The following is a 27,186-nucleotide window of genomic DNA, read 5'->3' as shown; positions in this document are numbered from 1 at the left end:
TCCACTTTTTCCACTTGCTTCCACTGTTAATAACTATGGCATAATCCTATTCTGTTCTCCCTGTTCCATACACAACAACAAGGGGACAGTCTTTGATATTAAAAGGTAGCAAATTCAAAACTAATCAAAGGAAATACTTTTCACTCAACATATAATTGGACTGTTGAAGTCAATGCTACAGGATACTGTTGAGGCCAAAACATAGGAACATTCAAAATGAAATCAAACTTTTATATAGATAACAAATATCCATAGTTATGACAACAAATTCTGGAAGAGATTTTAAACCTCATGCTTCACAGTTTAAACCAATCTCTAATAATAAGGGAATGGGATGGACTTAACATGGTGAGACATTATCCTACATCTTAATATGAGATTTCTTGCAGTTTCCTCTGATATACCTGGTACAGGCCACAGTCAGAGACAGGATACTAGACTAGATGGGACCACCGATCTGATCCAGAATGGCAATTCCTATATTTCTATGGTTGAACTAGAGCGTTTATCTTTTAGAACGACATCCAATCTTGAAACAAGTCCCTCAGCTTTTGCCTTCTGCAAGTGATTATCAAAATACAAAGCCTCATAAAAGTCAAATTTCATTTTGAAATTATTACAGTTCCAATGCAATGATTTTCATCTAAATAAGTTCTATGAATCTCCTGTCTGAACCTTTATTTGAAACCTAAATGGTCTAATTATAGTCCTGAAATTTCTTCCTCTACTGCAAGATGAATCCCAGTGATGCTCCTGGCATAACAAAAAGACGCTGCATCCCTGCAGGGTAGGAAGAATGTTATGACCCCAGGAATATAGAGTCTCCAGTGAGTTATTTTCCTATTCATACAGTTGTACCTTTCCCATCTTGCTGTCCAGATTTCAATTTCAATCCTTAATGACAAGGGGTATTGTCCTTAGTGAGTGGTACCCATGAAGTTTAGGATTTATTCATTCAAGACTGAAGATGCCACATTACTGGCTATTTGGCATAAGCTACCAGAGCATTCAATCAGAACAATACTGAAAACACTTGATTTTCACATAAACACGTATCTTAACCACAGAATGTTAATGAAATATACAATTATTAGTTTCCCCTTATTTGATACATTTTCCAGTGGGATGAGGAAGAAAATGGCCGTACTAGTAGCTGCTTACTTTATTAGGAGTCTTTTGCAGTATTGATACATCTGAACCCAGAGCCAGGAGTAAGTAAGCAATGGTAAGTAGTAGATGGGCTTTTACTGGTTGATGGATAAGCCTGAGGAGGCAGATGTTGGTGTTGTCAAGCCAAATACCATTTTGTTTTGAGCCGTTAACTACACTGATGACATTACCCTGTTGGTTCAGTGTGGTAAATCACCACAGCTGATGGCCAATCTGGTTGGGCAAAAATTGGTAGGGTTATTATATATAGTGGGCATTACCATCAAGCAGCCTCCTACTCTGGGTAACAACCAGCTCAATTATCAGAGGGGTAGCCGTGTTAGTCTGGATCTGTAAAAAGCAACAGAGAGTCCTGTGGCACCTTTAAGACTAACAGATGTATTGGAGCATAAGCTTTCGTGGGTGAATACCCACTTCGTCAGACATGTGTCTGGCCATTACATGCGTCTGACGAAGTGGGTATTCACCCACGAAAGCTTATGCTCCAATACATCTGTTAGTCTTAAAGGTGCCACAGGACTCTGTTGCTTTTAACCAGCTCAATATTAGCCTGTCTAGATGGGTTACTCAGCAGGCAGAACTATCAAATACTTGGAAAGTGTCACACACAGAGCTGGAGGATGCTTGAAAGATGTGGCTGCTCATATAGTAGCAGCCCCTGCCAAATTCTGGGCCCTTTGGTGGCCTCTGTGGAGATGTCAGGACATCAACCTTGCTACAAAGCTGCAGATTTACAGAACCATAGTTATACCAACTTTATTATATGCCAGTTAAATGTGGACACTGAGGTAGGCTGAAGAGCAGCAAATTGATATTTTTGATTCTCATCTTCATCAGCTGCTCCATATTAAGTGGCAGGACAAAATCAGCAATAAGGCTATTAATAGCCAAACCCAGTAAGTGCCTCCATCAGCCCTGTTTCAGTTTCAGCAGCTTTATTGGTATTGACATATTAGTATTAGTAGCACGGAAGACCAACAGATTGCAAAGTGTGTTTACTGAGGAATGCCACTACACAGTTGTTGATCACATGGTTGCCAAATGCTTTGATGGCATGATAAAATTGCCAGTGAAGGACACATACCAAACATCCAGCTAGATTGTCTTAAGGTCCTAGCCAGAGATTGATCTGGGTGGTGCTTGACCTGCAAGGAGGCTACATCTCTTTGGGATTTGTCTTGATGATTACTAAGTAGGAAGTGAGGCATCCTTTGTCTGGCCCAGTTTGAAGGATTACAGTTAGGATAAATTATCTCATTTGATAGAGGCCTAATATGGCACAAAAAGTGCTAACAAAATTTGCAGGTGACACAAAGTTGGGAGGTATTGCCAATACAAAGGAGGACCAGAATATCATACAAGAAGATCTGGACGAACTTGAAAAGTGGAATAATAGAAATGGGATGAAATTTATAGTGCAAAGTGCAAGGTCATGCACCTAGGGACTAACAAAAACAATTTGCTATAAACTGGGGACTTAGTTGGAAGTAACACAGTAGGAGAAAGACCTGGGTGTACTGGTTGATCACAGGATGACTATGAGCAGTCAATGTGATGTGTCCGTGAAAAAGGCTAATGCAATCCTAGCTAATGCACCAGGCGAGGTATTTCCAGAAGAGACAGGGAAGTACCATTATACAAGGCACTGGTGAGATTTCATCTGGAATATTGTGTGCAATTCTGGTCTCCCATGTTTAAAAAAGATGAATTCAAACTGGAACAGGTGCAGAGAAGGACTACTAGGATAATCAGAAGAATGGAAAACCTATCTTATGAGAGGAGATTCAAAGAGCATGCTTGTTTAGCCTAACCAAAAGAAGGCTGAGGGGAGATATGATTGCGCTCTATAAATACATCAGAGGGATAAATACCAGGGAAGGGGAGGTTATTTAAGCACCAATGTGGACACAAGAACAAATGGATATAAACTGTCCACCAACACGTTTAAGCTTGAAATTAGACAAAGGTTTGTAAGCATCAGAGGAATGAAGTTCTGGAACAGCCTTCCAAGGGGAGCAGTGGGGACAAAAAAAACTAACTGGCTTCAAGAATGAGCTTGATAAGTCTACGGAGGTATGATGAGACTGCCTACAATGATATGTAGCTGATGTGTGACTGCTGGAAGCAAATATCTCCAATGGCTGCTGACGGGACACTAGATAGGGAGGGCTCTGACTTACTACAGTAAATTCTTTACCAGGTGTCTGGCTGGTGGTCTTGCCCACATGCTCAGAGTCTAAATGATCACCATATTTAGGGTTGGGAAGGAATTTCCCCCCCAGTCAGATTGGCAGGTTTTTTGCCTTCCTCCGCAGCATGGGGGATAGGTCACTTGCAGGTTTAAACTAGTGTAAATGGTGGATTCTCTGTAACTTGAAGTCTTTAAATCATTATTTGAGGGCTTCAGTAACTCAGCAGAGGTTAGGGGTCTATTACAGGTGTGGGTGGGTGCAGTTCTGTGGCCTGCAATATGCAGTAGGTCAGACTAGGTGATCATGATGGTTCCTTCTGGCCTTAAAAATCTAGGAGTCTATGAGATTAAGTGTAATAAAAGATGGCTGTATTGAATGGGATTTACTGCTGGGTTAAGGGGAGTTTTCTGACTATGTTAATTTGCTCAGTAAAAGATGAAACCATTAACTATACCAGAATTGAAGGGAACAGAATTTATATTCATTCATAAGAACATAAAAATGGCCAGCCTTGGCCAGACCAATGGTTCTTCTAGCCCAATGTCCTGTCTTCCGACAGTGGCCAATACCAGATGCTTCAGAGGGAATGAACAGAACAGGACAATCACAAAGTGTTCCATCCCCTGTTGTCCAGTCTGAGCATCTGGCAGTTTGAGGCTTAGGGACACCCAGAGCATGGGGTTGCATCCGTGACCATTTTGGGTAATAGCATGGGGTTGCATCCTGATTGAATATCCATTTTCCCATGGTGGCACTGCCAATGCACTTTTGTTTTGCCATAAATATCCAATATTTATCTAAGCGTATATGTCTTAAGAAAGTATTTGTAATGCTTTGGTGAGAGGCCCTTTGGAACAACTTTGTAAATGTGACGTGCCTTGATTTTTTTTTTAAACTCCAAGTTCAATTAAATGTATACAGCACTTTGAAAAAGTTACTAATTACAACTTATTAGAGCTTGTTCTACCTAATAAGTTCCCAGTTGGAATTCAGCAATTATGAACTAAAGGGATCCCCAAAGGCACCTGTTTTACACTTGAAAGCTCAGAATTATTGCTGTATGGTAATACTTTCTGATATGCAACATTAGCCATGAAGGAACTGTGCAATAGCTTTTCTGTTATCTTGAATGGCAACAGAAGAGGTAGAATTTACATTACTTTAGTTGTATTGTAGATACAATATAAATAGTCACTAGAACTTCAACACAGGGTAATACAAAATTATATGCAAAATAATATGACAGTAAACAATATTCACCCACCTGCACTTTCAGATCCTTGGAGGAAAGGCATTGCAGATGAAAAACTATTACTATTATTGTGCTTGACAATATTTTTCTGATACCATCCAATTAATAATCTACTGATAGTTTGCAATAGGATATTCTTAATTTTTAAGGTATTTAAATAGTGTACTCAGAGATACAGACTGTTTTAAATTTGCTTTCAAAAAGTGGAAACACATTTGGATTTGTTTTTCTTAGTAGAAAACCACAATTAAAAAAAAAATCCATGTGATAGCTTTAAGAATTTTAGCGAGTCTTCCAATGTTCTTTTATTTTTTGCTTTTTATTAAAAACAAATACAAACTAAAAGTGAGCTGCAGAAATGCTAGAAAAAAATATTTCACCTCTGAGTTCTTGTTTGAGTTACATTCTGTTATCTTAACAGTCCACTTATTAAAAAAATGAACAAACAGCACTCTAATCATTCAACCATTTAATTTATTTTCACAGGCATAATAGAAGGAAACTTCTGATATTATTCACTGAAATAAAATACCTGTTTCTTATTTTCAACATTTTTTACATTCACTATTTTCATGGAAGAAGTTTTACTGTGATTACGAGAGTAATTTAGGACTTACCACAGCTAAAAGGTTATTTTTTTCCCCAAACTTAGAATGCAATCATTATCTCCATACAAGAGTAAAGATCTTTTAAACTAGTGTTTCCCAATCCAAGGGCTGGGGCAAAGTAGTACAGGGAAGTCAAGACACAGAGGAGAAGAGCAGTAGGGAACAAGAATTTTAACAACCCTGGATATGTTCCACCGTACAAATTATACTTATTTGTTTGTTTGTTTATGGTAGCACTCACAATGGGCTTGATACTTTCCAAAAAAAAAAAAAAATACAGTCACTTTCCTGAACAGCTCACAATCTAAAGATAGACAGAAATGGACCCAGGTTAGCAGGAATGAATATAACATATAGGGTAGCAAAGATGGTGCTTGGCAAAATAAGATTAAGCTACAAAACAAACAAAAATATTACTTTTGGTATTAAATCAACAGAATTCTCTGTAAAAATGTAAAGAGTCTTCAGAAGGATTTAACTGTGGAGATGATAGGGTGCCTTGTGAAGGCTCATGAAGGCTAAAGGGGGCAGCATGAAAGAATGGAAAAAACACAAAGGTTTATGTGAGAAGCTGAAAATGGACAGACAAGGCTGGCATAGTTGGGGGAGCAAAATGAATGGGGAAGAGGCTATGTGAAATGAGACGGGGGGATAAGTAGGGAGTAGTAGAGTTACAGAGGCTTACACAGAGCTCAGTTGAGCTGCAAGAGCATATGGCCATAGGAAGCGGACAGTGGGTTCCCCCTCCACCCCATTCCAGAAAGGGGAAGTCACAAAAGAAGAGAACAAAAAAGAACAACATGAAAGTAAAACACACAAAATCAAAAAATCCAACCAGAAGATAAGAACAGGGAAGACAAAGGGATAGGCAAAGGATAGGTGGTGGCAACTATGCCGCACAATGGTATAAGGGGACAACAGTCTTATATTGTGAACCATTGTTCTAAGCAGTCTGTTATTCAAGCAAACCAGAGCAAAAACCTCCACATGTTTGAAGCAGATTGTCTTTGCAGTTTTGCAAATGCACTGAGTGTACATGACATTATGCAGATGACAAGACTAGCAGAGGTGAAGGATAGGCAAGAAGAAACATTCCTTCCACTCAGCACTGAAGAAGACAAACCAAGAGTATCCAGTGAAATTTAAAAGTAAATCATGAAAGACTTCATTGTTTTATTTTGGAAAGAAAAATGAAAAATAGGTAATTTTTTACTCTAAATTTTCATTCCCTACCCCCCAATCTCCAACTAAGAACATGATGAAATATATTAGTCCTTAGTCATATGGTGGTAAACCAAACAGTTCTGGTTCAAAGTCCTCCATAGATTTCAGCACTAGATTTGCTTCCTTTGTAAGATCTTGATTCAAATTTTCATCTGGAATCATAACCACTTGCATCCCAGCTGCCAATGCTGCTTGCACTCCAAGTGGAGAATCTTCAAACACAAGACACTGAAAAATGAAAAATAAAGACATAAAGGTTAAAATGTTGTAATTACTTGTATTATCACAAGAAAGGATGGCACATTATATATAGGATCACATGCAAAGTCACTTTCTTGAGTTGAGTAAATGAAGTGTCTATAGGGCCTGATTGTGCACTACAGAAGTCAGTCAACAAGAAAACCAAATCAACCAAACAAACAAAAAAGCAAATACAGTACGGTACTGTGTTAAATGTAAACTACTAAAAAAATAAAGGGAAAGGTTTTTTTGCTAAAAAGTGTTGACAAGGTAAGGAAACTTTCTGTGCTTGTTTCATTTAAATTAAGATGCTTAAAAGCAGCATTTGTCTTCTGCATAGTTAAATTTCAAAGCTGTATTAAGTCAATGTTCATTTGTAAACTTTTGAAAGAACCATAACGTGTTGTTCAGAGTTACAAACATTTTAGAGTTACGAACAACCTCCATCCCCAAGCTGTTCGTAATTCTGAGGTTCTACTGTAGCTATATTGTATTCTCTCAAACAACAAACACCACAAAATGTTGGACCAGATCCTCAGCTGAAGAGAGTTTTTTTACTGTGATAAGAAAATCTGTCCCACTGCCTTTAAGCATCATGAAGAAGTCCAATAAATTATGTTCTTGTTAAGAAGTAGTTGTTATATTCTTTTTCTTGGAAAGAAGGGATTGCTGCTTCTTGCAAAACACATAAGCACAAGTGGGTTCTGAGCACATTCAACATGCTTAGATGAAGTTTAGTGAGAAGAAAACTGTCAGCACAGCTTGTCTGGATACCTGTGAGCTCTCTTAGGTTCAAGAACTGTTGCAGTTTTTGGCCCATATTACTGCTTATAACAAATTGTAAACAAGTGATATTCAAAATGCATGAGCCACTTAATGTCTTTTCAGATGTGTTTTGTACTTAAAACAAGTGTTTTTTTCATGGTTTTCAGTTTTTGGATAGCTGGGCTCCATTCAGAATATAGCAAACAATTTAGTAACAAAAAATGAATGCATGGCTCAGGAACTTAAATGCTGCGTCTTCTGCTTACTGGAGATCTCAATTAGAGACATAATGAAATGAAAACCATTAACTGGGGCCTGATACATAAAGCCACACCACATGAAATAATTTGTATCAATGAATGTCCATATCTGTGGTTTCAAAAGAATTCTGTTTTTAGTTTGTTCTATATTTAAACCTGAAACACAATTAGTCATATCCTGACCCCACTGAAGTCAATGGTAAAACTCTCACTGATTTCAGTGAAGCCAGGGTTTCATCATATATTTGTAGCAATAATTTATCTGAATAAGCAGTATTAGTAAACAAGACAGTTAAGACTATTTGAAAGCTTTAGAAAACCGTTAGGAGCAGATATTAATATATGTGCATATCTTATGCATCTAGAAAGGTTATTTGCATATATCTGTTTATTGCTCAGCAGAGATGTTCTAAAATTGATATTATAATCTCTATTTTAATGCAGAAAGGGTTTAGATGGGAGGAGAGGTCATTCAACTTGTGCAGTAACTGTGGTTCTTCGAGATGTGTCCCCCTATGAGTGTTCCACGTCAAGTATGCATGCAGCTCTTGACCCTTTGATCAGAGATTTTCTGTTAGCAGCGTTTGTTTGGCAAGCATATGTGTCCTATGCCTCTTCAGGCTGGATACCAAGGCTATATAGGAGTGCGTGGGTGAACCACTCTCAGCTCCTCCTCCACCCAAACATCCCCCCAAGGAGCAATTCGAAGCAGAGAGGAAGGACGGCGAGTGCTGGAGCATCCATAGGGGACACATCTCGAAGAACTGCAGTTACGGCAGAAGGTGAATAACCACTTCTTCTTTGACTAGTATTCCTATGGCTGCTCCACTTCACGTGACTTTCGAGCAGTATCCCCAGAATTCAAAACTGCAGAACCAAGAGCCACATCAGACTTGACATCATGGAACAGGGCGTAATGTTTAAAAAGAAGACAGTTACCTGTTCTATAACTGGTGTTCTTTGAGATGTGTTGCTCATGTCCATTCCATATTAGGTGTGTGTGCTCGCCACATGAACCGGTGATGGAAGTTTTTCCCTCAGTGGCACGTGCATGTCGCGGTATAAGGGGCGCTGCCAGCCCCCTTCACCCTCAGTTCCTTCTTGCCAGAAGGAACTGAGGCAAGTTCCTCAGGTACTCCAGGATGGATTGTAAGGAGGAGTGCAACAGAGAGATAACATGCTCAGATGCCCAGTGGGAGAACCTCGTTCACTTGGCCCGGTAGGTTGCTCTAGTGGATGGCTTCCTGCTTTCCAAGAGTACCTGTTGGACCTCATTAGAGCAGGCCCGTTCCTCTGCATTCAACCACACAGCATCTACGGCATGAGGTGGAGGGAGGTAAGGATGGGGTGCAGGAGGTGACTATGGTCTTGTGAGAGCAGATCCGGCTGGTTGGGAGGGGTCAGGGGGTGGTCGTTGCCAGGTCCATTAGCGTGCCAAACCAATGCCGGCACGGCCACGCCAGGGCAATCATGATGACTTTGGCCTTGTCCCTCTTGATCTTTGACAGGACTCTGCTGATGAGCGGGATCGGCGGGAACGCAGGCATCAGAGCCCCCGACCATGACAGAAGGAAGGCATCGGGGAGAGAGTCCTTGCCCAGCCCCTGCAGGGAACAGAACTGATGACATTTCCTGTTCTATCTGGTGGCGGACAGGTCCACCTGGGGAGTTCCCCACCTCTGGAAGAGCATGTGGGCTACCTCTGGATGGAGCGACCACTTGTGGTGAGAGGAAAAGGACCTGCTGAGGCAATTTGCCAGCATATTCCTGACACCGGGAAGATGACAGGCCTCCAGATGGATTGCGTGCTTGATGCAGAAATCCCATAGATGGAGCGCCTCTTGACAGAGAGCCAACGAGCGCACTCCCCCTTGCCTGTAGATGTAGAACACAGAGGCCGTATTGTCTGTCAACACCCTAACCACTTTGCCTGAGAGATGTGGCAGGAAGACTCTGCAAACTGCTCTGAGCTCTCTGACATTTATGTGCAACGTTAGTTCCTCTGGCGACCACATACCTTGGGTCTGCAATGCACCTTGATGCACGCCCCAGCCAAGGTCCGAGGCATCTCACCTCAGTTCAACCGAGGGGCGTGGAATGTTGAATGGGACTCCGCCTAGGGCTGCCTTGGAGTCGGTCCACCATTGCAGAGAGGTAAGTATCTCTGGCGGGACGATGGCGACCTTGTCCAGATGATCTCTGGACTGGGAATAGACCATCGCCAGCCACTGCTGGAGAAGTCGCATGCTGAATCTTGCATGGTGGACGACATATGTACAGGCTGCCATGTGGCCGAGCAACCGGAGGCATACCCGGGCCGTGGTCAGAGGGACGCGGAGGTCTACCATCGTCCGGAACCTGTTTTGAGGCAGGAAAGCTCTTGTGCAGATGGAGTCGAGCACCGTTCTGATGAACTCTATCCTTTGCACCGGAACTAACGTTTACTTCTTGTCATCCACCAACAGGCTCAGGGACCGGCATGTGATCTGTAATACGCGATATCCCATTGGACTTGAGACCTGGAGCGGCCTTTGACCAGCCAGTCATTGAGATACGGGTATATCTGAATACTCCAATACCTGAGGTAAGCTGCTACCACCGATATGCACTTGGGAAACACCCTCGGTGCTGTCATTAGGCCGAAAGGGAGGACCGCAAATGGGTAGTGGTCTGATATCACTGTGAAGTGTAGGAAGTGTGTCTGTCCTTCGAAGATTGCTATATAAAAGTACGCGTCCTTCAAGTCGAGGGGGGCATACCAGTCTCCTGGATCCAGGGAGGGGATGATGGAGGCCAGGGAGACCTTGCGGAATGTCAATGCCCTCCTCCAGGATTGCCAAAAACTCCTTCCTGGTGTCCTCGTGAAATCTATCCTCGAACTTGGCCATGGCTTGCCACATATTGAAGTCATAGCTTCCAAGGAGAGCTTGGTGGTTGGCGACTCTCAACTGGAAGCTGGAGGAAGAATAAACTTTCCTCCCGAACGGATCTAGCCCCTTGGAGTCTTTATTTTTGGGGGTTGCTCCCGGCTGGCCTTGTCTTTCTCGTTCGTTAATGGCCACAACTACCAGGGAGCTTGAGGCCGTGTGGGTGTATAAGCATTCATGATCCTTCGCTGGCACATAGTACTTTCACTCTGCCTTTTTTGAAATAGGGGGCAGGGAGGAGGGCGTATGCCACAAGGTGTTAATAATTTTAGATACCCCCTAGCTGGTACTGTAGAGCAGAGGACTTCCAACAAGGAGTCCGATGGTTCCTCCAGCTCCTCAGCATGGATCCCCAAGTTGGAGGCAACACGTTTCAATAGTTCCTGATACGCCTTAGCGTCATCTTGTGGAACTGGGAAGGGGGGCAGTAATCGCCTCATCAGGGGAAAAGGAGGACGAGGCTAGTACTGTGGGCTCCACCGCCTCCGGTGGTAGTCCTAGGGGTCCAGGTGGACCTAAGGGGTTTCCTCTCCCAGGATGACTGTATCCAGAAGGGGGCGAGACACTGTGGCTAACGGTTTGTCCAAGGTCCCTGTCACTGATCTGGGCACTTGCCCGGGCTGGGTAAAACCGCAGAGGTTCCAGGGGTACCAGGCCTCCTGCTTCCTGATCAGTACCGAGACCTGGAAAGGGAGCTGGATCAGCATGGTTGCCGGGAAGACCTCCCCAGATGAGGGGACCCATGGCGCGGTGACTCATACCAATGCTCCGACGGTCGGTGCCTTTGTTCCTGGTAGTATGCGTCCAGCTCCTCCGATCGCTGCTGAGTGGAGGGTGAAGCGCTACGGCCGATCCTGGTGCTGTTGTTGCTGGGTGGGGCATACCTTCTTGGGTCTATGCCAAGGTACCGGCGAGCTGCATCTCGAGTCCTGTGGGCCATGCCCTGAGTCTGGAGACCAACATGGGCTTTGCCAAGTCTGCCTCTCTGCCTCCGAGGCTTGGAGGCTCCGCGAGGGTGAGTGGTGGCGGGACATTCCCTGTGATGGGGAGTGGTACTGCACAGATGGGGACTTGCAGAACGGTCCCAAGGTGGGTTTACTCCTGGATCATGGTATCGCCGTTGCCGGTGTGGGCGGCATCGGTAGCGCCATGATATCCTGCACTGCCTGGAAGGCCTCAGGTGTTGAAGGGATGTCCAGTTGCCTGAGACCCACTTCACTCTCCGGTGAGGCGGGCATGGCTTGCAGAGGGCTAGCCTGCTCTCTCTGAGCTGGGGCCCCACCTGGAGGAGGAGAATCAGAGCCGCCCGTCTTGGGTCTTGGCTCACCTCCCACCCTCTCCTTGCCTTTGTGGGACGTTTTCTTCTATCGCTTGGCAGGTACCAGGGAGGGCAATCGGCGCCGGTCCATCGACGGTGCTGGGGGGTGGGGCGCGCCACACCGATGCTGCAGTAAAGGGAGCAGAGTCAGCCCTTAGCTGCTCCGGTGCCGGGGTTAGTGCCAACTTCATTAGGAGCACTCTGAGATGGATGTCTTGCTCGTTCTTCATCCGAGGTTTGAAGGCCTTACAAATTCGAAACTTCTTGGTTATGTGGGACTCGCCCAGGCACCTCAGACAAGTGCTATGCAGGACACTGATGGGCATAGGTTTTCTGCAGGAATTGCAGCGTTTAAAGCCTGGGAACTGGGGCATGCTAACTTTTTTTATCTAACACTAAGGGTTTTCTAAAACTATTCACAACTATTTACAACTTAAAAAAAAAAAAGTTTGTTAACTACTTAGCAAGCAAGAAAGCTAGCCTAAGCAGCAGATGTTCCAGCACCATCACTGGCTGCAAGAAGGAACTGAGGGTGAAGGGGGCCGGCAGCGCTCTTTATACTGCGGCATGCACATGCCACTCCAGGGGGCACCAGAGCTGGTCCCCTACGGATACCACTGAAGGAAAAACTTCCGGCACTGGTGCATGTGGCAAGCACACACAACTAATATGGAATGGACATGAGCAAGCACTTGAAGAAGAACATATGTATTGAAACCCATGTAGCGGCTCTACATATTTCAGATATTGGTACATTCTTCAGTAATGCCGTAGAAGTTGCCTGTGATCTGACTGAATGTGCTATTACCCTTTGTGGGGGATGAATGCCCATAGTCTCATAACAAGTGATAATACATTCAGAAATCTATCTCAGTAGTCTCTGAGTATAGATTGAGGACCCCATGGATCTATCTGCAAAGGAAATGAAGAGCCTAGGTGACTTCCTAAATTGCTTGGTCCTATCTAAGTAGAAAGACATTGCCCTTCTAACATCCAAGGTATGTAAGCAGGATTCTTGTAGAGAACTACATAATTTTGGGAAAAAACACTGCAGACAAATGGACTGACTAAGGTGGAAACTTAGGTAAGAATTTAAGGTTTGGACATAAAAAGTCCTTGTCCTTAAAGAACACCATAAAGGGGTGGGGAACATGCCATCAAGGTTCCAATCTCCCCAACCTTACAGGTCGACGTGATGGCTACTAAAAGGCTGTCTTCATCAATAAATGCAACAAAGAACAAGTTGCCATTGGTTCAAACAGAGGTTGCATAAAGGAACAGAGTATCAGGTTCAAGTCCCAGGTAAAGGTAGGGTCTCTACTCTGCACTTAGAGATTACCCAAACCCTTAATAAACCTAAATGATACAGGGTGAGCAAATATGGAGAATCCTTCTACCAGAGGATGAAAGGCTGATATTGCAACCAAATGAACCTTAATCTAACTAACGGATAACTCCCATTTCTTTAGATCCAAGAGGTAATCCAGGATGACTATTAGTGGTAATGAATCAGGCAGGATGCAGTGATGATAACACCAATGGAAGAATCTCTTCCATTTCTGCAGGTAAGTAGTACACATTGATCTCTTTCTACTATTTAGTGATACCTGTTGTATTTTCACAGTACAGGAGGATTCTAACCCTGTGAAGCATTGAGAAGCCATACCTTGAGGCAGAGGACTGCTAGATTGGGATGAAGTATGCAACCTGAATACTGTGACAGGAGATGAGGGATGGTCGGGAGTTTGAACGATTGTTGGACACACAGGTGAAGCAAGTAAAGGCATCAAGCTTGTCTCAGCCAGGATGGCACTATAAGGATAATTCTGTCTCTGTCCTGTCTCATCTTGTTCATCAAGTATCAGCAGAGTTGAAGGAAATGCAATAGACACACTTAGGCCTGGCCTACACTATAGATTTAGGTTGACATAAGGCAGCCTTGTTCCTGCCGATGTAAGTGCCCTACTACACCGACATAATAATTGTACCTCCACGAGAAGCACAGGGCTTATGTCAGTGTAGTTAGGGCAATGTAGTGTTTGTGTAGACACTGCATTACTTACATCAGCTGTTGGTTGTCATTCTTGTCAAATTGACAAGAAAGCCGAGCTGTCATCAGGGTGGATGGGGGGTTCTAGCTAGAGCACGACTGTTCCCCGGCTCCCAGATGGGCTGCCCTCACCCCACTTGGAGCGTGGCTGTCCCTGAGGTCCCAGCTGCTTGCTCCCCACGGGGAGCCCAGCTGTTGCCCAGAAGCTCCCAGATCCCTGCTCGGAGCCCGGGAGCCACCTGGACTCCGTGTGTGTGTGTGGGGGGGGGGGAAGGCAGCAGTCACACTCTTGGTGGTAGGGAGCAAGGAGCCGAGAGCTCTGGGGCAGCCAGGCTCCCGGTGGTGGGGAGACAAGAGTCCAGAGGGGCAGCCGGGCTCCCCATGCCAGGGACAGGGAGCTGAGAGCCAGGGGGTGCAGCTGGGCTCTTGGCTGCGGAGACCCGAGAGCCTGGGGGGGCAGTTGGCTCCCTGTGGTAGGGAGCTGAGAGCCTGGAGGGGCAGCCAGGCGCCCCGTGGGGAGGGAATGGAGAGCCGAGAGCCCAGAGGCAGCTGGGCTCTCGGTGGTGACTGTGTGAGGAGCTGAGAGCCCAGGCTCTCAACCCCCCACACTGCCCCTCTTAAGTTGGTGGAAGTGCTCCTGGTGAAGACGTGCATCAACGACAGAAGGAAGGTGGTGTGGATATCAACCACTGCAGGTCAACTGAAGTTTTTAGTGTAGACATTCCCTGAGTGTGGCCATCACTCACAGGAATAGTCTCTTGGCAGGAGAGGCAACATTTGAAACCTGGTGAGGCAGGAATGCCCTGTCAGGAAAAAAAAAATAGTTTCCCCGAGGGCAAAGAGAGGAGATAAAATATTCCCCTCGCTATTTATCTAACTAACTCTAACTATAAATCTATCTTAATATTATAAAAATATTAGAAAGTCAAGACATGCTCAAGATGGATACATTAGGGCTCCATTTCAGGCTGAGGAGGTTGAGAAAGAACTGAGGGCATTTCGCCTGTCCACACCTATATAGCCTCAGTATCCAGCATGAGGAGGAACAAGATGCATGCACGGGCCAAACAGACACTGCTAACTGAAAATCTCCAATCAAGGGCTTGAGAGGTGCATGCATACCTGAAGTGGAGCACCCATATGGACACTACTAAAGTAGTATATTGTGGATAGTCTGTGCATAATGTTTGTGCTTTTTCCAAAGCCTAACTTATGAGAGAAACAAAAACCACTTCAAGGATGAAGGAACTGGCCACATATACAGGAAGTAGCCATATAAAGATATTATATGTACTGGCTGTCAGAGCCAAGCTAGAATCAAGATGTTTTCCTTACAGACTTAAAATTGTCTCCTTGGTGACTAAGAATCAAGACATATTTCTTGCAAACGTTAAATTATCTCCTTAGTGACTTATTTTCTACCTGCTAAACTCTTGGAGAAGGGAAGAGTGCAGACTATCAACACACTGAATACAAACCCACAGTATGCACTACATACCATTCTCGGCGGGGGGGGCGGGGGGGGGAGAGAAAGGTGAATTAAAGTTCTGAATTATACCAGAACATGGACAAGTCTGTTTATTTACAATCTACAATGAAGAGGTCTTTGTTTGTTTGTTAAACTTTTCCATAGGGTCTAAATGATAATACAGTAAGTTTTGACATTTGAAAAGACTCGCACAGCTATTTGGAAAACAAAACAAAACATAACAAAACAAACAAATAAACATGCATACATTCTTACACTGCTAACATTATCTAAGGTTTACAGGTTTGTGTGCAATTTAAGTTCAAGTAAACCTATTTACATACACATACACACACATAAACTTGAAGGAAACAACTACAGGACTAGTCAAGTAATCAGTAACCATAATAGGTATAATAGACTGTATTACTGAAATAAAGTCTCTTGCATCAATAAAATGATTTTATATTATTTTATATAAAAGGAACCTCTAGATAAGATAGGGTGGGATTCTAACAAATGCTCAGGAATGGCCTAATTCTGCTTCCCATTCAAGTTAGAGGGAATTTTACCACTGATTCCAACAAGGAGCAGAAATAGGCCAGTGGCAGAGTGCTTTTGAAAATCTCATCCATAAAATATTAAAGCACAGATCATTTGCTGGTTTTAACTAGAGTAAATGGTGGGTTTTCTGTAACTTGAAGTCTTTAAATCATGATTTGAAGGCGTCAGTAACTCAGCCAGAGGTTATGGGTCTGTTACAGGAGTGGGTGGGTGAGGTTCTGTGACCTGTGATGAGCAGGAGGTCAGACTACATGATCACAATGGTCCCTTTTGGCCTGAAAGCCTACACTACGGGGGGAGGGGAAGATCAATCTAAGTTACGCAATAGCAACTACGTGAATAGCTGAAGTCGATGCACTTAGATCTACTTACCGCGGTGTGTTCACTGTGGTGTGCCAACGGGAGATGCTCTCCCATTGATTCCCCTTGTGCTTCTCGTTGAGATGGAGTACCAGAGTTGACGCTAGAGCGATCGGCAGTCGATTTATCGTGTCTATACTAGACACGATAAATCGGCCCCTGCTGGATCGATCACTGCCCGTCAATCCATCCGGTAGAGTAGACAAGCCCTATGTGTCTATTCCTCTGCAGGAAGAGTACCACCTTCTTATTTACAACACGGATATTTTGAAAGGATTTTCCCTTTTATAGCATTAGGTAAAGTTTTATTATTCCCATGTTGTAGATAATATTTCAAAGTCAAAACTATATGTCAGGGATTGGCAACCTTTGGCACGTGGCCCATCAGGGAAATCCGCAGGTGGCCTGGGATAGTTTTTTTACCTGCAGCGTCTGCAGGTTCGGCTGATTGCAGCTCCCACTGGCTGTGATTCACCGTTCCAGGGATGGGCCACGTGCCAAAGGTTGCCGATCCCTGCTATATGTCATTTAACTAAAATTAAAGTCAATATTAGATTTCTGTGTTATTTTCAAAGCACATTTAAAATTATACCAAACAGAAAATGACGAAAACCTATATATGGATAAGAAGATTCCAGAATTTTTGACCTATTTATCTACGGTATTCATATGACCCGCGCCAGTGTAGTATATGAACACCTCACAGTCTTTAATGTATTTATCCTCAATACTCCTCTGAGGTAGAAAGTTCCATGTAACATCATTTTGTGAATGGGAAAATGAGGGACAGAGAGGCTAAGTGATTTTTCCAAGGTAACACAGGGAATCAGTAGCAGAGCAGGGAACTGAATCCAACTTTCTTAAGTCACAGGCTAGCACCCTAATCACTGGATCATCCTTCCCCTCCAAATCTTTGTGGCTAAGGTACCTTTCAACAAAATGTGAGCTTTTTGCTAAACCTTAAATGGGTATAAGTTGTCCAATGGTTAAAGCAAAAAAATGAAAAAATGTTAAATTTAAGGATAAAAGTAGTTCAGTACAGTATATTTTTTAAGAGATGCAACATATATGAAGAGTCTTTGAAAGCATTAAGATGTAAGAAATATACATGAAATTGCCAGTTTGTACTTTGAATTTTCTGATAACTTTACAATGATTTTTTGTTATTTTTATTAATACATAACCAGAACTGTTGACCGTACAGCCTTACTTTTTTCTTATATAAGCCATAAGAAGGAAGGCATCAGATATACAAGGTCAGAAGAGAGAAGAGATTTGAGGCAGTATAAATAGTGGGTCAGAGTAAGTGTACAAAGTAGCCAACATGTTTAAAAGTAGGCACTTAATACACAGGTACCTAAGGCACTTAAATTTCCAGGGTGATTTTCAGAAATGTTGAGCAACTGCAGCTACCATAAAATACAATGAAATTACTGGGTTCTGAGCAGTAGATGGATAGTTTGGTTCCCTGGAAGTTCTGAAAAATAGGAAGAGTCTGTTTCAGGTTCAGTGAAACATCTTGTTCAACCTGAAATGTTTTGTTTCCAGGCCTTTTACAAGGACTAGATTCACAAAGGAAGAGATGGTAGTTCCTAAATAGCCATTGGGCTGGGGGAGAGAGGGAAAGGGAGACGAGAGTGTGGTGGGTACGGTACCCACCTCGCATGTATGAGTTCCAAGTCCTCATTCCAATGAATATTTAATTATTTACATAAAGCAGAAAGGATTTCAACAGCAGAGATTGTGAGGGGACACCCTCCCGGTTCCACATGAGAATAGCCAGTAGCCTGGCGTTAGGATTCTCACCTGGGAACAGGAAGACCTGGTTTCAAGTCTCCTGCTACAGAGCAGTGGTTCAAACCAGGGTTTCCCACATTCCAGGTGAGTGCCCTAACCGATGGGCTGAAGTAGTAAAGGGGGGGGGGGGAGGGAGTACTCCTCCCCATTTTGTGAATGGTGCCTAAGTCCCTTGTAAATCAAATCTACCTTGAAAAAAAACTGTAGACAAAACTTTTCAGTGAATTTGTGTGAAATTAATTAATAGCTTCAGGTTAACCAAACTACATTTTTCAATGCATAAACTATTCATGCAAAAAATGTCACCCAGCTCTACTGAGTACTTCTAAAATTTAGGGTGCATTTTTCTGTGTATTCTTACAAATAACATCAATAAGTCTAGAGCTCATGAAGTGGAGGGATAGATTGCAATGGCAGTGCTAGTACAAGAATTCCCACCCAGCTCTGCCAATGCAGTTCAGCTCTCACCTATAATATCTCTGTTTCTTAAAGGCCCTTCATAATAGTCACTATCAACGGTCTCAAATTTCCTCCCTGTGTACCCTAGGTGAATTTTCTTATCACACCATCCATTTCCTGGCAACACTAGAGACTGCAACTACTAAAACTAAGAGCAACTAATGACAATGAGATGGTAACATTAAATTTACTTTTGACCTAACCCATACAGTATTAAAAAAGAACAATGGATTGATTTATTGCACCATTCAGTCCTCTCTCACTGTTTCTTCAGGGAAGTTTAGCCATGGATGATGCAGAAGTTAACTTCTCTGATTGCTGTCCCACAAAAAAAGCTCTGTAATATGTCAAAACATTATTTTATTCAGTGAGAATGTTTCAAAAACATGGTTAGTTGTATTATATATGTACATATAGAAAAAAAAAAGAGTATAGAACTGCAAGGTGGAACACAGGGTGTATAAAAACAGAGGATTTAAAAATAGGATTTTTTAAATTTAATTAAATACAGGTTTGCTGCCAAGTTTTCAAGAAAGTCAAAGTCCTGAACTGGTGGAAGTCATTGGCTGAGCAACTGGAAGCAGGGTTTACTGAGTGCTAAAACAGTTTGTGGCAGCAGTAGCCTCTTCTGCAGGTGTAAAGAGAATATTTTCTTCATTTCAGTTTATTCAATAGTACAGTCAATTACTAGTTTATTCAAAGTTAAGAAACCAACTGGGAAATGATAAAACAGAAAAGCTTGCTTTCCTCTTTCAATCTATGAATAAAACTAAGTGTGAGAGGATGAGGACATGATGACCAGAAACAATCAATACACTAACTTCAGAGAACATTTCTTTTGTTTAATAAATCAGTTAGTTTTAAATACAAAATGTGTTTTGATAATTTTTTTTCTTATGTATCCAGCACATTTAAGGTAGTTTAATTAAAAATAAAATAAAATGCTGGTTTTGTGCATTTTAATTGAATCTGACTTCATCCAAATAGTGTTTGACATAAATCACAAATAACATTTTTTTCATCTAACAAAGAAGAAATTCACTATTTCCCTAAAATCATAAAAATATATAAAAATCTGAATAAAAGTAAATTAAGCTATATAACGTTTAAATAAATGTGTATAGATATAATGTATCTTCCTGGTTACCAAAGGGAAGCATCAAATAGGCAATACAGCTACATTTAGGTGCCAATCATTGAAATGTAGGACTGGAAGGGAGCTTGAGAGGTCTTCTAGTACAGTCCTCTCCACTCAAGGCAGGACTAAGTATTATCACCTGACAGGTATTTGTCTAACCTGCTCTTAAAAATCTCTCATGACAGAGATTCCACAACCTCCCTAGGCAATTTATTCCAGTGCTTAACTACCCTGACAGTTAGGAAGTTTTTCCTAATGTCCCACCTAAACCTCCCTTGCTGCAGTTTAAGCCCAGTGCTTCTTGTCTATCCTCAGAGTTTAAGAAAAACAATTTTTCTCCCTCCTCCTTGTAACAACCTTTTATGTACTTGAAAACTGTTATCATGTCCCCCCTCAGTCTTCTCTTCTTCAGACTAAACACACACAATTTTTTCAATCTTCCCTCATAGGTTATGTTTTCTGACCCTTTAATCATTTTTGTTGCTCTTCTCTGGACTCTCTCTAATTCACCCACATCATTCCCAAAATGTGGCACCCAGAACTGGACACAATACTCCTGTTGAGGCCTAATCAGCGCAGAGTAGAGTGGAAGAATTACTTCTCGTGTCTTGCTTACAACACTCCTGCTAATACATCCCAGAATGATGGTTGCTCTTTTGCAACATATTGTAATGGTTACTGTAAGGAGGGTTACACTGTCCCGTTAAGAGTAGAGGGGGCCAGAAGACCCTGTTCCAGGGAGTTGGAATGAATAAAGGCCCAAGAAATGGCCTGGTAATGGAAGAGAGGAAGTGGTCCTGGGTAATTAGGAGTTGGATGGGGGAAAACTTGACGACACTGTTCCTTTAAGGGCCAAGCTTCAGGAGCCTTGTAGTGTAGGGTGGGTCAGGGCTTGCTTCTCTTCTAGCCAATTCGGAGGAGCTCTCTGGAGGAGGGCAGTATATAAACTGCTTTCTCCCTCAGAAAAGGGGAGACACTGGCAAGAGAAGGAAGCCAGAGCCAGAAGACTGAACTCCAGAGAGAGACAGCTATGAGAAATGAAGAGAAAACTGTGGCAGGGGAAGAGCTCTATGTGGATGGCAGAAGAGCCAGAGATAAGTATGCATGTTTGTACTGCAGTGATGCACTTTATTGGCAGGACTGTTTGTGGGCACTAAACCAGCCCCACATGGAGGCCCCGAAGAAGGAGGCTGTTGCAAAGAAAACTGGCCATGAGGGACTGCTCAGCCCTGTTAAAGTTACGAACCAATGAGAATCAACCTTTCTTTAGGAAAATAATCATGTTTTGTATTTGTACTTTTTAGTTAAAACTGGTGATTTAAATCAAAGTTTCCTGCTTGCTAATTTAAATAATGATTAAAATTGGAGATTTAAATCACTGACGTAAATCAATCTACCCAGGTCAAACAAAACCCTTTTGTCCTGCTTTCTTTTTAAAATACTAACCCCTTGTCCATCAATATGTCAGCAACCATTTGGAATCAGTCAAGGGAAAGTAAAAGATGCTTTCTGTCTTAGAGATTTGATGAAGCATGACTTAATTAATGACTTCCAGTGGGCAATGGAAGTGCTCTCTAACTTCTTATGTTAGTCTCCCTTCATATGTTCACTAAATTTTCTTAATTTGTTTTTCATTGCAGTTTGAGGACTAATATTTTCAATCTGTTGATCATTATCATTATGTATAAAGAAATGTCTGGCTAATGTTGTGAAGCATGGAACAACTGCTGTCAAAACGTGGAGCACAGTCCCGCCTGTGGGTTTGGTTGTTAACAGTATACTTAGTTTGTGGCATACATCCATGTATCTAAGCTCTCAATGCATTCTGAAAGCAGAAAAAGCACAAATCTGACACACACTGCCTTTTTAAAGAGTAAGCTTAAATGTAGAACAAAACAAACATTTTTTAATCCACACTATATATAGAAACATACTTCACTAGTCTGACTTGCCTTATTGGCTTCCATGATGTCACTAAGCTTGTGTATGAGAGAAGCAGATGATTATGGAAGGTAATATGCATAATGGAAAAGCTTAACTAATTCCCTGGAACTAGAGGCAATTAAAACTCTTAATTACCAAAGAAGCCAGGCAAATGACCCATAATTATGATGGCTTTAATGTTACAGGAAATAAATGCACCAGTTCTTCCTTCTGCTTTACTTGCTACTGACATCTATTGTCAGCAGCATGGCAACATTTTTACTGAATGATGAAAGGTTTACGGAGGTTACATACAGAATGGGATTAACAACTGTGCTGCACAGCGATGGCATAAACTATTCACTGCCTAAGCCCACCCATGCAGGGGACTGGACTAGAAGACCTCTTGAGGTCCCTTCCAGTCCTATGATTCTATGTGCTAAATGCAGAGATATGAAAGTAGCCAAGTTCTTCAGTGTTTTGCATGAATATTGCAATGTCAGTATCCCTCCAACAAAGAGATGTGATTATACAGCTTTTGGTTGGCAGTTTCTACATTCTTTCCCCCTCACTCCATCTTGTTCTGAATGCAGTGTTCAGTACAGCTGCTATGACATGTCTCAGAGAGGAATATTGTTGACAGTGTTGCCTTAAGACAGTTTTGACTTTGGCAGTAAACCAGATGGCTAGAAGAAAATAAAGAAATAAAACACTACATTTCATTCTTTGACACCACACATGCAGTTAATAATTTCAACTAGGAAACAAACTACCAGCAACAAAAAACAAACCATGAAACAAGAGGCCCTAATGCACACACATTTTATCTGAGAAAGTGAGGTAAACATCCTAGTAAGGACTTTCAGTTAGGACCCTAGGTTAATACAAACATGAGTAATATATAGCAGGAGCACTCCAATATCTATACAATAGACAACTGTCTGTTATATTTTTGCACCCATCATAAATGGCTTAAATCTTAACAAGATTAAAAAAGGGATTGGGTAGTTGTATAGATACCAAGAATATCCAAAAGTTCTTATAATTAATAACACACATTTTGGAAGGGATACTAAATCTTGTGCTTCAGGGCTTAAGCCGATCTCTATTAGAGATCACATCTGAGGCACAGGCATAAGAATAAAAAAAAATCCTTTCATTATAGATATATATGGTCGGTTATGATACTGCTATATCACCAATGTGACAAGGGAGAAAATTAGACTTGGGGATTTTGTAATTTACATACATATGTTGTCTGCTAATTAAGAAATTTCTCATTTGGAAGAAGAATGGTGAGAAAGTTCCATCCTTTTTGGAAAAAAAAACTATAATAAACTTTTCAGAACATTTCTTACATGCTATAATATGGATTGTACTTTTGATAATCATATCAAAAACATTCAGCTTGAATCTGCAAAGCACTTGAATGCATGCTTAAACCCACTGAGGCCAATGGGCCTGAAGCATATATTAAAGTACTTTTTTTAAACTGAGATCTTACTAATGTAGTATCAAATAATTCACTCTCTTTTTTGAAAGAGCCAGAAGAACAAGAATTAGATATCTGGTGTTTCCTCAATTTTTTCTGTTATATATTTTATCTTATTTGCTGCATTTCCTAGATTTTGAGAGTCACAGACAATAAGGAGACTGAAGAGAAAAGCATCCAATTTCTGTCTGCATTTTTTGTTACCGCTCTTACCTTTAGCCTACCTCTTGGCCTGCTCAAAGCAGATTCTGACTTGGTTAAATCTTTCTCACTGGAGAAGGCACCCCCTTATGGATACTGCCATCATATTAAGGCGTAGATAGAATTAAATTAGTATTAACCTCTCTACTGGGGAAACTAGTGGCAGAATGCCAGCTTCCTTTCCCAGCATGCATAAAACCTATTTCAAAACCTTTGGGGATATATCAGAAAACCATGTCCTCATTAAAATAAATGCCAAATGATGTCACAGGGACAGGAGTATTTAGCCTGTCTTGTTCAAGAGGAGAAGGATTAGCAGATTTTTCCATCAAAAATAAAAAGGAGAAACTTTTTCTGAGGTAGAGGAGACCTCTTCTGTGCTTTCTGATGGATCTTTTGACTCTCAAGCTCTTGCTATTTGCAAGGTTTCAGATTGTAAAAGAAAAAAAAAAGGAGTTAACCTTTTGTGTTGAACCCCAAGATGCAAGCAGCCTTCCTGAAGTAACCCTGAGTAGGCTGAAGAGAAAATGGCAGAGAGAATCTCTCTCCCCTTCAGTTAACAGGTTCTGCCAAATTATTGTTACTGAAGTTTGAAATCTGGATGGATGTCCAGATAGCAGCTATGACAAGGAGGGCTTTTTTCCAATCTGTGCTTTGTGAGAAGGTTATAACTCTTCTTTCAGAAGTGGTCTTTACTACAGTTAACCGGGACTTTGTTTGCACCAGCTAGGACTGTTACAAGTGACTACTGTATTTATCATTAAATGACACTGAAATAACATTCAGTGCAGAATATGACTCCAGTTCTATATTGGTGCTTCTTGTAGATTGCATATTATTAGGGCTGTCGATTAATCACAGTTAACTCATGGGATTAACTCAAAACAAATTAAAATCACAGTTTTTATCACACTATTAAACAATAGAATACCAATTGAAATGTATTAAATATTTTGGATGTTTTTCTACATTTTCAAATATATTGATTTCAGTTACAACACAGAATACAAAGTGTACAGTGCTCACTTTATATTATTTTTTATTACAAATATTTGAACTGCAAAAAATGATAAACAAAAGTAACAGTATTTTTCAATTCACCTCATACAAGTATTATAGTCAATCTCTTTATTGTGAAAGTGTAACTTACAAATGTAGATTTTTTTTGTTACATAACTGCACTCAAAAACAAAACAATGCAAAACATTAGTACCTACAAGTCCATTCAGTCCTACTTCTCGTTCAGCCAATTGCTAAGACAAACAAGTTTGTTTATATTTACGGGAGATACTGTTGCCTGCTTCTTATTTACAATGTCACCAGAAAGTGAGAACAGGCATTTGCATGGGACTTTTGTAGCCATCATTGCAAGGTTTTTACGTGCCAGATATGCTAAACATTCATATGCCCCTTCAGGCTTCGGCCACCATTGCAGAGGACATGCTTCCATGCTGATGATGTTCGTTAAAAAAATAATACGTTCATTAAATTTGTGACTGAACTCCTTGGGGGAGAATTGTATGTCTCCTGCTCTGTTTTACTCGCATTCATTTTAAGAACACTTTCGCTGCAGATTTAACAAAATGCAAAGAAGGTACCAATGTGAGATTTCTAAAGACAGCTACAGCACTCGACCCAAGGTTTAAGAATCTGAAGTGCCTTCCAAAATCTCAGAGGGATGAGGTGTGGAGCATGCTTTCAGAAGTCTTAAAAGAGCAACACTCTGATGTGGAAACTACAGAACCCGAACCACTAAAAAAGAAAATCAACCTTCTGCTGGTGGCATCTGACTCAGATGATGAAAATGAACATGCGTCGGTCCGCACTGCTTTGGATTGTTATCGAGCAGAACCCGTCATCGGCATGGACGCATGTTCTCTGGACTGGTAATTGATGCATGAAGGGATCTTTAGCGCATCTGGCATGTAAATATCTTGTGACGCTGGCTACAACAGTGACATGAGAACACCTGTTCTCACTTTCAGGTGATATTGTGAACAAGAAGCGGGCAGCATTATCTCCTGCAAACGTGTTTGTCTGAGTGATTGGCTGAACAAGAAATAGGACTGAGTGGACTTGTAGGCTCTAAGGTTTTACATTGTTTTATTTTTGAATGCAGTTTTCATACATAATTGTACATTTGTAAGTTCAACTTTCATGATAAAGAGATTGTACTACAGTACTTGCATTAGGCGAATTGAAAAATACTATTTCTTTTGTTTTTTACAGGGCAAATATTTGTAATAAAAAATAAATATAAAGTGAGCACTGTATATTTTGTATTCTGTGTTATAATTGAAATCAATATACTCGAAAATGTAGAAAACATTCAAACATATTTAAATAAATGGTATTCTATTATTGTTTAACAGTGTGATTAATTGTGCAATTATTTGTGATTAAATTTTTTAATCGCACGCCTAATCACGATTAATTTTTTTAATCGCTTGACAGCCCTACATATTATACTCACACTCCATAGATTGAACTGACATGGAATTTCTTTCATGGACCAAATTGATGAGATTCAAAAACTTACAAATATCATATGTAAATTCCATAATCTGGAACTATGTGATTAGATACCATCAGAATACCTTTCACACCTGACACAACCAACTCTCTGCACACACTTGGAGAGCGATACTTTAGGAGCAGAACCCCGGCTCTGGCAAGACTTAGGAAGCCAAGCGCCTTCAGGGGCTTGGAGCTACTAAGGTGTGCTGCACCAGAGCAAGGGTCCCTCTAGTACACTTTAGGATGGCTGCAGGTGGAAGCCCCATTCCTGACACCTCAGGTACTCTAGAGCTAGGGAAGGGATTCTGATTGCTGGAGTTCCTAAGCATCTCTGGAACACATCCCCTGCTCTAATGGAGGTCAGGGACAGCCACAACTAGTTTCCTCCATTTGAGAAGCTCCAACAGCTCTGCTGACTTTACAAGGTTCCACAGAAGACCCTTCGCAACCACCTATGCTAACCTCACATGTCTGTAGAAGCCTTTTCCTTAGGGCAGGTCTACACTTAAAATGCTGCACTGATGCAGTTGCACTGCTGTAGTGCTTTAATGAAGACACTCTATGCTGATGGAAGAGAGCCAACATAGCGCTGTCTACACTGGCGCTTAGGTCGGTATAACTACGTTGCGGGGGGGGGGGATTTTTCACACCCCTGAGTGACTTAGTTATACTGAAGTAATTCTATAGAGTAAACCTGCCCATAGTCCTTTACAAGGACCACTGGTCAATCTGTCTCTATAGCTTATAAAATTAGCTACAGATGTCTCTCAGCCCTTTCACACCTCACATGGTCTGCAAAACCCTTTTTCTTACCCCCATTTCTCTCTACAATTCACAGACAGATTAGTCAGTTCATTGTGGCACAAAGGGCTTGCTACAAGAGTTAACTCCAGTTACACCACTTGAGCAAGCCTAGTTGAAGTGAGACCAGAGCGAATGTACTGCAAAACAATACCTGAGTTACACAGAACCAGTTGTTGAACTAGTGGTTGTAACTCGAACTGACACATCTCAACTATATTACTAGCTCAGAGTCAGTAACACTTGAGCTCCAACTCACCTCCTTCGACAGGCCAGCTAGCTCAGGCTTAAAGCATGTCAAGCTAGAGTTTTTTGTGTGTGGATGGGAGTCCGGTTAGAGGAAAAACATAAATTACTCAGTAAAAAAAATGCAGTGAAGATAAGTGCTCAGTTACACTATGTATGCATGCACAATGCATCCTCCTTTATATGTGCATTTACGGCCTGGTCCAAAGCCTAC

The 27,186-nt window shown here is 41.7% G+C and overlaps 1 protein-coding gene across 1 annotated transcript in view; it reads right to left on the bottom strand.

Moving 5' to 3' along the window:
- Positions 1–5,078: 5,078 nt before the first annotated feature.
- Positions 5,079–27,186, bottom strand: part of PUDP (pseudouridine 5'-phosphatase) — a 160,779-nt gene continuing 138,671 nt past the window's right edge. Inside the window, exon 4 of the mRNA XM_065414156.1 lies at positions 5,079–6,674. Within this exon, the coding sequence (XP_065270228.1) occupies positions 6,498–6,674 (177 nt within the window). The 3' untranslated portion in view covers positions 5,079–6,497. The remainder of the gene's footprint in view (positions 6,675–27,186) is intronic.

This window comes from Emys orbicularis, chromosome 1 (genome assembly GCF_028017835.1).
Source record: "Emys orbicularis isolate rEmyOrb1 chromosome 1, rEmyOrb1.hap1, whole genome shotgun sequence".
In the NCBI taxonomy this organism is placed as follows: Eukaryota; Metazoa; Chordata; order Testudines; family Emydidae; genus Emys; species Emys orbicularis.
This window is presented reverse-complemented; position numbering and strand designations above follow the sequence as displayed.